The 15,237-nt window shown below is 34.8% G+C and overlaps 1 protein-coding gene across 1 annotated transcript; it reads left to right on the top strand.

Annotated features, from left to right (window-relative positions):
- Positions 1 to 964: 964 nt before the first annotated feature.
- On the top strand, positions 965 to 14,923 carry LOC131627415 (benzyl alcohol O-benzoyltransferase-like). The gene is made up of 2 exons (XM_058898273.1): positions 965 to 1,466; positions 13,965 to 14,923. The coding sequence occupies exons 1-2, from the start codon at positions 1,005 to 1,007 to the stop codon at positions 14,847 to 14,849; spliced, it is 1,347 nt and encodes a 448-aa protein (XP_058754256.1). The 5' UTR covers positions 965 to 1,004; the 3' UTR covers positions 14,850 to 14,923.
- The last annotated feature ends 314 nt before the right edge of the window (positions 14,924 to 15,237 follow it).

The raw sequence follows: 15,237 nt of genomic DNA, 5'->3' as shown, positions 1-15,237 counted from the left end.
TGTACCAATGCTTAGAATTAAATGACCTAACATCAATCAGATATACATGCTCTCGATTGTATTACATATAATTTGGGTAGGGATAATTTTTATTTCCAGAAAGAAATTGAAGACTCCGTTACTATAATTTTATGTATATAAAATTAAATAAATATGAAATAAATGTCACATGTCATGGAAATATAGAAAGGATCTTGATCCAATATCATTTAGTCTGGAAGTTAGATAGTCATCCAAACATATATAAAAGTAAAATATTTATAAATAAAATTTTCGGAATACTTGAATCCATTGAAATAGTTTTGTTTCTATTGGCGGTAATCTTGAGAGTTGAGAGACAACTAAAGAATATCCGATGATTTGTGTTGTTCTTCCTAAATCGATACTCCTAATGCCTTAATTCTCTTCTCATGAAGAAAAAATGATTATTTGTTTGTGTACGATATATTGGGGACAATAGTCTTTTTACACAATGATGACCAATTAAATTCGTAGGAGTCATTCTTATATTTTATCGTAATTGAATTCATATCCAATTATTTAATTAATTAATTAAACAATTTCTAAATAAAATCTAATTAGTTTTTTAACTATTGGATCACTTAATTATTTAAAGAACTTGATTGATAAAATAACTAATATAATTAAAATATATATTCTGCATAGTAATTATTGAAATATTAAAATATTAATACATATAAAATATTTTAACAGATATATTGATTATTTAATAGATTAAAAAGTCAATTCCTCTTATAAATAAATAAGATCAAAGAAAATAATATATTTTGTATTGATATTATAAATAGACAATTATTTTGAAATATAAAAAAATATAAATGAAAACTTTTTTTATTTTATGAGACTAGTAAATATTGAGAAATTGTTCTACGTCTATTTTGTAGCGCCTTCCCATTCTTATAAATTGAAGATCCCCTTTCCCATTCTTCACTCACAAGATATTTTCCACTAAACAAACACTCCAACTCTTTCTTTCTTCTCCAATGTATTTTTCCCAAGAAGTAGAATCCTCATTTCCCTCTCTGACTTTCCAAATACGAAGAAGCCAACCAGAGCTAATCCCTCCAGCCTCACCCACTCCTCACGAAACCAAACTCCTCTCCCACATAGACCAACAACCTGGCCTTCGCGCAAATATTCCAATCATACAATTCTACCGTAACCAGCCTTCCATGGCAGGGAAAGATCCCGTTAAAGTGATCAGAAACGCAATTGCACAAGCACTTGTGTTTTACTATCCACTCGCGGGTAGAGTTAAGGAAGCTTCTGGTGGTGAACTTGTGGTGGATTGTAATGAAGAAGGTGTGATGTTTATTGAAGCTGATGCTGACGTCACGCTTGAACAATTTGGTGAAATTAAACCGCCGTTTCCGTGTTTAGAAGAACTGCTTTATGATGCTGCGGTTCCGGAGGGAGTTCTGAATACTCCCATCCTGCTTATACAGGTTATATATTCAAATTTAAAATAAACTTAGTAATTGTGTAAAATGTCAATTAATTAAACAACGCTAAATTATATTGATAAGTATTAATTAAATTAAATAAATATAAATTATGGTCTACTCGCTCCGTTTCTTTTGTGTCGTTTTAGAAGAATTTTTTTGTTCCTATTTAAGTGTCGTTTTATAATTTAATGTTATAATCTGTCAATTATACCCTTATTTTCTCAATAACTCCACCTCACATTTTTCAATTAGTTATTGGAAAAAGAGAGGGTATGAATAGATTTATTTTGAAAGAAAAAAATAAATAAGGGTATGATAGGAAAAGTAACTCTAATAATCCACTATCTTGATTGAAGAGCTTTTTGCTAAAATGACACTTAAAAAGGAACGGAGGGAGTATTGTTTAATATTCAACAATAATATTTCCGAATATTTATATATTAATTTAAATAAATTATTAATATTTAAAAATCAACAACTTAAAAAAGTTATAGATTACACTTAAGTTTATTAATCTTAATAAAAAAAAAATGAACATTGAGAGAAATTCACTTAGAGTCTTTTTCCTAACAATAAAATAAAAAAAAGAAACATAATATTTTATTTTATTTTGAATTATTGAAAAGTGGACAACAATTCACACTAATCTAATTCAACTTCAACTAGTACATTCAAATGGAGATATTTCACCTATCCAATTAATAAAATCGGTACATATTTCACTTATTCAATTAATAAATTTGGTACATAGCACTTGTCCAATTAATAAAATCCATTACACATCTCACCTTTTATATATATATATATATATATATATATATATATATATATATATATATATATATATATATATATATATACGAATAAAATTACACTCAAAGAGTTACATCACAAGTTACATTCGCTCGTAACTTCATTTCGAATTAATACTTTTTTAAATTAATAGTTGGATTGAAACATAACATCATATATATCATACATATAAAGTTTGAGATTAATCTATAATGATTTATTATACCATCAAGATAGGTAAAGATTAATATTAAAATAAACTTTCATAAAACATTAATTTTGATGTAATTTAATGACATAGAAAATTATTATAGATCTCAAACTTTATATATCTATATGATATTATGTTTCAATTCAACGGTTATTTTTAAAAAAAATATTTATTCGAAATAAAATTACGAGCGAGTGTAACTCGTGGTGTAACTCTTCGAGTGTAATTTGTTGAGTTAAATTAAATTATTAATTTATGATAAATCATCATTTATTTATATTTATTTAAGTATTAATGTAAAAAAGTTGTTAATACTTTTAAATTAATAAATTTTAAAAAAATCAATTTAACTATTTTAAATTGGTTCAATATTTTTTGAAAAACGTACGAAACTAATTCACTGCACATTTATTAATTACTCCCTCCGTTCCTTTTTAAGTGTCGTTTTAGAAAAAAAATTTGTTCCTATTTAAGTGTCGTTTTATAATTTAATGTTATAATTTGTCAATTATACTCTTATTTTCTCAATAACTCCACCTCACATTTTTCAATTAGTTATTGGAAAAGGGAGTGTTTGAATTAATTTATTTGGAAAAAGAAAAATAAATAAGGGTATGATAGAAAAAAATAACTCTAACAATCCACTATTTCGGTTGAAGAGTTTTTTTGTTAAAATGACACTTAAAAATGAACGGAGGGAGTATAATCATAGAAAGTTTAAATTTTATTTCAATTACTTTTAAAATAACAAATATTTTATTAGCGGAAAAAATTGTTTTACACCAATATTATCTCAAAATTAAATACTTTATTTTTCTATTTTATTTTGGATTATGCTAAAGTACATGTTTAAAAACTCAATAAAAAATTTGTGTTGAAAACAATAATAAAAAAAATAGAATTTAAGTATTTAATAAAGTTAATGTAAAATTTTCAATACAAAACTTCTACCTTTAGCTTTTAATTTGTCTTCATTTTTTTTATTGGTCCCTATAAATATCTCAATTTAAAATTTTAGCCTCTATAAAAAAATTGACTTTTAATTCCTATAAAATCACTTTTGCACACGTTTTTAGTCAATGCAAAGGGACTAAAACTGCATACAAAAATAATTTCATAGGGATTAAAAATCAATATTTTTTTATAGGAATTAAAAATCATTTTTGATAATTTTATACAACTAAAATCGAATTTTTTTTTTGAATAACCATTTTTTTAAAAAAAATTTCAGAAATAACCAAGATTTCAAAAAAATTACACAAATGTCATTTTTTGCTTAAAAAACACACGTTGTCGCCAGGGGGGGTGGCGACAACACTGGGCCTGCAATGCAGTCGCCAGTGGGCCTGGCGCCCATGTGTTAATTTTAGGTGTTGTCGCCACCCCCCCTGGCGACAACACCCCCCCTTTATTTTTTTTTTCTTTTTTTTTTTGTAATTTTTTTTTCTTTAACATTAATTTCACTTAAATTTTTTCAGTATTTTTTTTTTAATAACTACAATTTTGTAATAATTTTTTGTAGTAATTTTCAATATTTTTCAATCTTAGTTTCATTATTTCCACCTAATTTTTTTAATTATTTCCTCTTAATTTTATTCATTGTTTCCTCATAATTATTTCTTTCAATATTAATGTAATTTTTTTCATTATTTCCTCTTAATTTGTTTTCAATATTAATGTAAATTTTTTCATTATTTCCTCTTAATTTTTTTATGGTATTATATTTTAGGTAATTTTTTAGTTTCAAAATTAATGTTTTCGGTACTATTTTCTCTTAAATCTTTGTAAATTTTGTTGGTTCCAAATATGTTCTCCATGGTAATATTTGGTAATTTCATTCAATATGTACCATGAACTTTTTTTTATTTAGTAATTTTTTTTTGTGTTGTAACCCATAAAATTTAAAAAAAAAAAAGTTCATTTCATTGAAAAAGTAAATTACATACATCAAGGAAACTAATAACTATGTTGTGGAACTAGATCCACGATTGGGACATTTGGTCCTATTATGTCCTACCTCACGACATATACTACACTTCCTCTGCATTTTTTCAGTTACGTCCATCTCGGTTCTAATACGCCTGCTGTTTGGTCGACCGCTTTTATTCCGACGCATTAAATCGTTATGCCAAACTGTTTCCCCCTCGTACACAGGCCAATATGCTTCCATTGCTACCACCGGGAAGTAATTGTCGTATACGTTGAGCAACGTTGAAACCTTGTAAATTTCTGATACCAAAGATAATGCATCAAAGTGAGTATGTGAACATGCTGCAAGGACATGGGAGCAAGGCATGCGAAATGCTTGAAATTGGCCACAGTCGCACCAACGATCTGGGATATTGACGCGATACTGTTGTCGTGGAAGTCCCTGATTGTGGTCAATTGTTTCCTTTACACTGAAGGTGTGGCCATGACGGTCGAACTCGGTCACCCGATGAGTGTTACCCTTGGCAGATTCCTGTTGTATATATTTCATGCAGACGTCACTATATACCTGTTGTGTTTGTAACACTGAATTCCACCTCTTGCCTCGTGTGGCGAACAAAGTTGCCATCCGAAAATACGTAGCACTAACAATGGCAGTTACAGGTAGGTTTCGTATGCCTTTGAAAACCCCGTTCATTGATTCCACAAGATTTGTAGTCATGTGGCCCCACCTAGCCCCATCGTCGTATGACCTAGTCCATCTTGCTCTATCAATGCTGTCAATCCACCTCCCTGCATCTGGATTTGTCAACGCTATTTCTCGGCGGTAGTATTGAAATCCAGGTTGGTTTAAGGCATACCCCGCGTTCACCAAGTGGTTCTTCAAAAATTTATCCTTGATCTCTCTCATAAAATTCTGTGCTATGTGCCTAATACAGTAGACATGCTTAGACGGAGGGTTGTGCCAACCATTTGCCGGATTGTTGTATGCGCTTTCAATAGAAGCGTGCCTGTCAGAAATCAAACAAAGATTAGGTTGTGGAGCGACTCTAGCTCGGAGATTCTTCAGAAAGAAACCCCAAGCAGCAGCTGTTTCGCCTTCTACCAAAGCAAATGCTATTGGAAAAATGTTGCTATTTCCATCCTGCGCGACCGCCATCAACAAAGTTCCCTTGTATTTCCCATACAGCCACGTTCCATCAATTTGAATAATCGGCTTGCAAAAACCAAAACCGACGATGCATGGTTGAAACGCCCAGAATAGTCTATGGAAGATTCCATTACCTTCGAGAGGGGTTCCGTCCTGGGACTGTGCCGGCAGTGTCTCCAATATAGTAACAGTCCCAGGTGAATACAATTGCAGTGCAGCCAGGTAGCGAGGAAGTTGTTGGTACGATTCCTCCCAGTTGCCGTAGACTCTTTCAATTGCTTTCTGTTTCGCCAACCAAGCCTTTCTGTACGAAGGTCTGTATTTGAACACAGAAACGCAATGAGAAATAATTGTCTTCACCTTCAGGGATGGGTCAGTTTCGACCAGAGGAATGATGGTATGGCATATCATGTCATGACTGAGTTTTCGATGATCTTGCGCCATGTTAGTGGTGACGCAGGTGTGGGCTTGAGATATCGAACGTATCACCCACGCGTTAAACTTCTTTCTGAATGATGCCTTCAGCATGTATCCACATTCCGGGTTTTTGCATGCAATAGTGACTCTCTCTGGATTTGATCGATCGGCTTTAAAATCAACACAATTTGCTAAGTGCCAATTTTTTATAGCCAACAGACAATCATCCTTCGAACGAAACGTGTCACCCTCTTTCAACTCCTCGCTTGACCTCATGTATGGATTGTAGAACATATCGGACGATGGCTCGTCCTCTCCTAAATTAAGCGTTGTGAAATGTGCCGGAGGTGAATATGCATGTGTATCCGGTACTGGATCCGGTACTGGAACTTCTTCGTCACCTTCATCTTCGGATTCACGATTCACCAACTCATCAACAACATCTTCTATATCAGTTTCTTCGTCAATGACATGCTCGGGTTGTTGTTCGTCATCAACAACAGGATCAATAACTTGTGACTGAATATTTTGCGAAGGAGCATTTTGTTCAACCACTACGTACAGTTCCAGATAATCATAACCAAAATACTCATGGGTGAGGAGCATGTTTTGGACCTCTAAGTCAGTTGTTATCTCTGATTGACAAAACATGACTGAGTTGTTAGGTTGAAGAAGGGGTTGTCGGTAAAATATCTGAGACACTGGTTCTCTTATTTTGGATTCGATTTTCCTTTTTAGATAAGAGAAATCTGATTGTCTATTTAGAGCAAAACGTGTTGAGTTTGTGTTTCTAAATAGAAAACCGTTTGTGTCGCAGTGGTATGTCTCACCATTCATATGAACACGAACTTTGAACTGCGAGGTGGATGCCATAATTTTGAAATGTGTTTGGGAAAGAAGAAATGTGAGAATTGTGTTGTGTTGCAAAAGGAAGAAATGTTTGGGAAAGTTGTGATGGTTGTAAAAAATAGTATGTGAAGTAGTTCCTATATATCATGCAAGAAATCTTACACAAGGGTAATGCATGCAAGAAATGAAGCAATAATTCTGCACAAGATAGTAACTTTGACATGACTAATGCATGCCACAAGAGAATCTCGTCCCCACCTCTTACACAAGGGTAATGCATGCAAGAAATGAAGCAATAATTCTGCACAAGATAGTAACTTTGACATGACTAATGCATGCCACAAGAGATTCTCGTCCCCACCTCTTACACAAGAGTCATGCATGCAATAAATGAGGCAATAATTCTGCACAAGATAGTAACTTTGACATGACTAATGCATGCCACAAGAGATTCTCGTCCCCACCTCTTACACAAGAGTCATGCATGCAATAAATGAGGCAATAATTCTGCACAAGATAGTAACTTTGACATGACTAATGCATGCCACAAGAGATTCTCGTCCCCACCTCTTACACAAGAGTCATGCATGCAATGAATGAGGCAATAATTCTGCAGAAGATAGTAACTTTGACATGACTAATGCATGCCACAAGAGATAGGGCTGCATGCATGAAGATAGGGGGAATCGTTGCAGGAATCTATCAGGAATCGTTTCAGGAATCATTACAGGCGCATGCTAGTGTACAGGAACTCGTTTCGGACGCATGCGAAGGACAGAAAACAGATGGGGACCACGTGGGGCCCTGAATTTTATTCTACAAAATTATTGTTTATGTTTTTCCCTTGTAAATGAAACCCTAATTGTCCCTCTATAAATTAGGGTTTCTTGTGTGCATCAGTACAGACACGAAAAAATGAGATCTCGAATAAGGCCAGATGGCACGCACCGGACTACTGATCCTCCGCCACCTGTAAGGCGTTTGGACTATCAACCTCCCATTGTCCGAAGGAACGGTTACGTTATTTTCTCTGCCGTCAAACCTCCCATGCAGGTAATGTTTTGGAACATTCATTCCATGGATCAGCTTAAGAGAACTCTTCTCAGGTTTTTGGAGGGAGAGTGGAGTCCAGGCGAACAAATCAGATCTATCAAGAGACTTAGAACAAGGGGAGGTGTTTTTCTTGAAAGACAGCGTTGGTGGGAGACAATGGAGGACGACATTCAATGCACTCGAATGATGGAGGACAGAGAAGACATTGTCCTAACCGTTGTAATATCCTAGACGTTACAGTTTCTTTATTATTTCAGCTACTTCTGTACCGTCCAATTAAATGCTCTGAGCATATATTAATGAAATGTTTTTTTAAGATTACAAAGTTTCCAATTAGTATTTAAGTTATTAAAAATTAGTATTTAAGTTATTAAAAATTAGCAAAATAAAGGTGTTTCACCGATTATAAATAAAGGTGTGTGTGTGTGTGTGGAGTTGAAGTACCAACTCTTTCTTCATTCTTACTGCAAACACTGAAAATGAACTCAGTTTGGGCTGTCGTTTTTTTTGAGGAAGGTAGTCACATGCGTGTCTGCCTTAACCCCCATTGGAATTTCCAGAGAATTGTTAGAGCCATCAACACCGGGTTTCGTCAACTAGATGGTCCGACCAGAAAAGTTAAACAGATAGATTACCGTTGTCCATACATTACGTTGACGGATAATAATCCAGAAGGCACCTACATGTATTATTGTGACCGCGTGAAAGACGATGTGGACGTGGATCTAATGTTTTGGACACATAGTGGAGAGGTTAACCGAGGCGTTGAAGATCCACTTGTTCTTGCAGTGATACTCGAGTAGTTTAGATTAAGTGTTGTTGTGTTTGTTGCAATGATCGAGCGTGTACTACAAGTTGTTATGTGTTATTTTCTTAGATGTTTTTAGTTTCTGTGCTGGTTATTGTCAATGTAGCTTTTTAATTAATGAATGAATTAATGTTTTCCATAACATATATATATCTGCGCTATTTTAATATAAAAGTCTCAAAAGCTATTATAGTTGTATGTTTTAAATGAATTCACACTAATGATAATGCATGTCACAAATTATGATATGGAATTAAAATCTATTATAACATAACATTTTCAAAATGTAACATAAATATGAAGAGACCAGACTAATGCACGCCATAAGAGAACCTCGTCCCCACCTATTACACAAGGCTAATGCATGCAAGAAATGAACCAATAATTCTGCACAAGTCACTGTATATGACGTGACAAGACTCTGCAGGGAATCTCGTCCCCACCACCGACATGAAGTGACAAGACTCTGCAGGGAATCTGGTCCCCACCACAGACTTGACGGGACAAGGCTCTGCAGGGAATCTCGTCCCCACCACAGACATAAAGTGACAAGACTCTGCAGGGAATCTCGTCCCCACCACCGACATGAAGTGACAAGACTCTGCAGGGAATCTCGTAATAACCTATGCATTTTGGCTATAAATATGTTCCCAAACTTGTTCATTTTCTTCATCACCTCTTATACTATCATCAGAGCAACTTAGCATCAGAGCAACTTTGTGTTTCATCATCAACAAACATGTCTCTCCTAACTATGGGTCAAGAGCACCGAGGCACCATTGCAAACATTGCGACCTATGTAAGTTTTAGTAAACACTTAATTTTTTTTACTTAAATTTACTAATTTCAAATACTTATGGGAGGTGTTTTTTTTATAGGATGTCACGAGATTTAGGACCCGTGCTGGTAAGATGATTGCTCCTGACCCTTTGATTGTGGACTACGTTAAACGTGCGGGATTTGGTGAGGTAATGAACTTAACACATACCTCAGTTGATATGAAGTTTATATTAGCATTGTGTGAGCGTTGGAGGCCTGAGACTCATACTTTTCACCTTCCAATGGGTGAATGTACCGTCACTCTAGAGGACGTGTACATGTTGTTGGGTCTCAGAACAAATGGAAAGGCAGTGTATGGAAATGTCCAACAACCAAACGCCCTATGCGTCGAATTGTTGGGTGTGGATTTAATAGAGGGTGAGGGGCAACAAAGGGGTAGGGGCCAAGGTATAAAGCTTGCTGGCCTTCAGGAAGCTTATGTTGGGATTCAATTGGATCAGTTTTCTGACGAAGAAACTATACTGCGGAAAACTAGGATGTATATTATCAGGGGTGGCCCTGAGCACGGGCTCGCGGGGCGGGAGCCCAGGGCCCCATAATTTTAGGGGCACCAAAAAACTTTTTTTTTACCCTTATATATATTAAAAGAAATTTTTTTTAATATAAAAATACTTGTTAGAATTTTATTTTTGAAAAATACTTACTAACAAAATTATAGGGACACTAAAAGTCAAAAGTAATAAAAGAATGTAATTTTCCGTAAATAAAATATAGAATAGAATAAAATCAATTAATTCTCCTAAAATAAAATCAATTAATATTATATCTATAATTTTAGCAACTAAAGAGTTTAATTGAGACACAAAAATTAAAATAATGATATAGAGAATTGTTTATATTATTGACAATTTTATTTGATAGGTTAGAAATCTTCTAACCATGCCAATTTTGGATTCAAGCTGTATTAATAAATTTTGGATAGCTTTTATTAAATTTTTTTTAGGGAAATTAAGTGAGATAAGTAATATATGCAACGTATTAATTCAAACTGCTAACATATTTATATTGTATTTATGCTATATTTTTTTAGAGTGTTACAACGTATTTATACTGTATTTTCTCATTCGACAAAACGTCGGAAAATTCTTAGAGACAATGTGAAAGGTTTAACTATTAAACCATTGTCACAAACACGTTGGGAAAGTCATGTGAATAGTGTATATGCAATTAAATCTCAAACTTCATATGTAAGAGAAACACTACTTCAACTAGCTGGACAAGATAATGATCCCAAAATTAAGAGTGAAGTCGAATCTTTAGCAACTCATGGAATTGGAAACTTTGAATATTTAGTAGCTATGATTATTTAGTTTGAATTGTTAACGGATGTTAATGAAATTAGCAAAAGTTTGTAAAAAAAGACATGCGTATTGATGTGGTTATAAAACTAGTAAAAGGTTTGATCAAGTATTTGAAAAAATATAGAGAATTTGAATTTGTAAATGCTAAGGCTAGTGCTGAAAAGATTGGGAGTGGAATGGAGATTGAAAGTGTTTTTATTCAAAAACGTAAAATTAGTAGAAAACAACACTATGATGAAAATTCATCTCAACCCACACCACTGAATCTTGAGTCTGCTGAAGAGTCTTTCCAAAATCACTATTTCTTATATATTGTAGATCAAACAATTGACTCTCTTGAGTCTGCTGATAGAAGATTTTATCTAATTATTTCTTTTATCCTATTGTATTTATTCTTTAAAAAAATTAGGGCACCACTCTTTTGATTCGCCCAGGGCACCCAAATTCAAAGGACCGGCCCTGTATATTATGTTGTTGTTTGGTAGGTTTCTATTTCCCGAAGGCACGGGAAATAGTGTTAATTTTATGTACTTGTGTTTACTTGGGGACATTGATGCAATAAAGACATATAGCTGGGGTTCGGCTGTGTTGGCATACCTATATAGTTCCTTATGCAAATGTGCAAAAAAGGATGTTTGTACATTTAGTGGATGTGCATTCTTGCTACAAACATGGGCATGGTGGAGGATGCCGATATTGGCCCCTGCAAATCCAAACAGTTACGCCTTCCCTTACGCTTCAAGGTAACGTTTGGATCTTATTTTAATTATTGCTTTTTATTCCATCATCATTGTAACTATATTGATTTATATCTTTTAATGTGTTTAGGTTCAATGCACTCGGAATGGATTGGTCCAAAACGCCTGATTCCAAAATCATTTTCTACCGCCAGCTATTAGATCGACTAGGACCCCAAGAAGTAATACCTCTAAAAATGTCCATTTTCTAAATATATTTTTAAAAATAACTATCTTCTATATTCTGAAATTAATATTATTTGCTTTGCAGTTTATTTGGCGTCCTTACTTGGAATTGGACCACGTACCCGACCTTGACGAGGCGGCTATTTGGACAGCAAAATCACCCATCATACGGTTCACCACTGTGGAGATGCACCCGAGTGACCGTGTGAAGCTCCAATTCGGCATGCATCAAGGTATCCCTGACCCACCTGAGCCTGACTGTTTGGGACGTTGGCATCTTGCGAAGGTTAGCGAACAGTGGTACGTACAAAATTACAAGTCCTTTGCCATAGAGCAGCGTAAAATATGGGCTCGTCGATCAAAAACGGTTCTAGAATTTCCTGTGGCGCCGGGAGAAATGAAGCCAACTGTCGAGTATGTAAACTGGTACAGGACCGTCACAAATCCAGAAATGATTGTGTCTGCCCCTTTCTATTTAGCTGACCCGCGAGCACAACCTCCATATTTTGGAGGACAACAACAACCACCACCAAATTACCACCAACAACAACAACACCCACCGCCACCAAATTACCAACAACAACAACAACCACCACCAAATTACCAACAACAACATTACCCACAACAACACCAACAACAACAACAACAACAACAAAGTTACCACCAACAACCAATGCAACCACAAACACCTTTTTACCAACAACATTCCCAACAACTCCACCCGTTCTTTTCATCCCAAACTCAACCACAAAATCAAGAATTCCATGCAGGGAGCTCTTCTAGATCACATTTTCAGGAATTCCATGCGGGGGGCTCTTCAAGATCACCACCAATGACCCCCGACATGGGCATAGAAGAAGAATACCCGCAATACACCACATTCGACCAACACACATCACAGTACCCCAGCCAACAATTTGACTTCAACACACCGCCACAACCATTGTATTTTAACCAAACCGGATCCACCACTGACTTCCAAAACTTCCAGGCTGCACCCACTAGGAGAAATTTTAACCCGCCTAGACACAGCTTCGACAGCGCCGCGGGCACCCGCCTATCATATGGAGGGAATTCTATAGGTCAAGATGTTGAAGACCCAGGTTTCATTCAGGGACCGTCGACTATGGCACAAGACGTACCAAATAGAGGGGGGCGTCGTCGCGGGAATAGGGGGGCATTACCAACTCGTGACCCATCTACACGACCCATTCGACAACCTCAGTGTGGATCGTACCATGGGCCACGTGGCGCGCAATAAGATTTTTATTTGTATCTTGAATGTATTTTGTAATGTTTTTAATTATAATGTATTTGTATCGTTAATGTTTTTTGAAATGTCTTTAATTTTAATGTATTTCTATCGTCAATGTATCGTTATTGTATCTTAATATATAATTATTTTAACGAATGTCCAACTTATATTTTAATGTATTCAATATTTTTTAAAATATTATTATTTTTTTTCAATATTATATAATCTTAAAATTTATTTTATAATATAAATATAACATTGTTTTACTAACCAACTTCACAACTATATTAACCACAAAAATATAAGTTATTGATTAATTATTTTACTTATAATTCATTAACTACTTCCACTACTTCATTGACCAATAAAATATATATTATTAACCATGTTCAGAAACTAAATTATAAATAAGTTAATTAACATTTATATTCCAAAAATAATTTTAACAAGATAGATAAAAAAAACAATATAAAAAATTTATTGAAAAATTGTTGTTAAAAAAAAAACTAAAAAAAAAAACTAACAAAAATTATTAAAACATTGTAGTTATTAAAAAAAAAATACTGAAAAAAATTAGGAGGACAATATGTTAAAGAAAAAAAAATTACAAAAAAAAAAAGAAAAAAAAAATAAAGGGGGGGTGTTGTCGCCAGGGGGGGTGGCGACAACACCTAAAATTAACACATGGGCGCCAGGCCCACTGGCGACTGCATTGCAGGCCCAGTGTTGTCGCCACCCCCCCTGGCGACAACGTGTGTTTTTTAAGCAAAAAATGACATTTGTGTAATTTTTTTGAAATCTTGGTTATTTATGAAATTTTTTTTAAAAAAATGGTTATTCAAAAAAAAAATTCACTAAAATCATATTTAACCATTGTTATTTAAATTTTATCACTTATTCTATTTTGTTTTTTCTAATAGTGTGATCTTTTAGATGATTCATGATTTGCATTTATGCTTTTGAATGACAGGTAACACGTCTGAAATGTGGTGGTTTCATTTTTGCTCTTCGATTCAACCACACCATGGTAGACGGAGTAGGCATTGTTCATTTCATCTTATCAGTAACAGAAATAGCCAAAGGCGCAAAACAACCTTCAATTCTACCCTCATGGAACAGAGAGCTTCTCCGCGCAAGAGATCCTCCACGCGTCACATTCAACCACCGCGAATACGAACAACTCACAAACATGCAAACCGACGCCGTTTTAGTCTCAACAGAATTCTCCGAACGATCTTTCTTCTTCGGTCCAAACGAGATATCCGCACTACGACGCTTACTCCCACGCGATCTGGAAAGCGCGTCAACAACCTTCGAAATCATCACATCATACATCTGGCGTTGTCGCACGAGAGCGTTGGGGTTAAATCCAACCGAAGAGATCCGAATGATGTGCATCGTGGACGCGCGTGGTAAATTCGATCCTCCGGTCCCGATCGGTTACTACGGAAGCTGTTTCGCCTTCCCGGCGGCGGTTACAATCGCGGGAGAGCTTAGTGAAAAACCGTTAGAGTTTGCGGTGGAGTTGATAAAGGAAGCTAGTAGTGAAGTGAGTGAGGAGTATATGCATTCTGTGGCGGATCTAATGGTGAGTGAAGGAAGGCCAATGTTTACTGTGGTGAGGTCGTGTCTTGTGTTGGATACGACGGATGGTGGATTTAGAAACTTGGATTTTGGTTGGGGGAAAGCGGTGTATGGTGGAATTGCGAAACCTGGTGCTGGGAGTTTTCCTTATGTGCATTTTCATGTTCCGGGTCAGAATGCAAAAGGAGAGGAAGGGATATTTGTTTTGATTTCTTTGCCTACTGAAATTATGACAGCTTTTGTTAAAGAGTTGAATGAGTTGATTGTTTAAGGACATGGACAAATTAAGCCACTTAATTTAGTTTGAAGTATTTTAAACCCTAAATAAAATTTAAGATTGGTTTATTTTATGAGTATGTTGTGTGCAATCAAGAGTTGGTGAATTCTTATCTACCCAACTCAAAAAGTTGGGTAAGATTACCTCCTTTGTAAAATGTTTTGAAAACAATAAACATTTATAATATTTTAATAAATAATTAAATGTGTTAAATGAGATGGAATCATGTGATTGGTTGAAGGTACACTATCCAATTTTTTGTGATGGGTAGAGAAGTTGTCCCCTAAGAGTTTGACTTTGTTTGTTGTATGAGTTAATAAAGGGACCTCGATGTAGTCTTACAATAATCTACTATCTACCCATTATTATTAGATTGACCAAA

The sequence above is a fragment of the Vicia villosa genome, unplaced genomic scaffold (assembly GCF_029867415.1).
Source record: "Vicia villosa cultivar HV-30 ecotype Madison, WI unplaced genomic scaffold, Vvil1.0 ctg.000363F_1_1_3, whole genome shotgun sequence".
Taxonomy (NCBI): Eukaryota; Viridiplantae; Streptophyta; class Magnoliopsida; order Fabales; family Fabaceae; genus Vicia; species Vicia villosa.
Note: the sequence above shows the minus strand (reverse complement) of the source record. Positions and strands in the feature narration are given on the sequence as shown.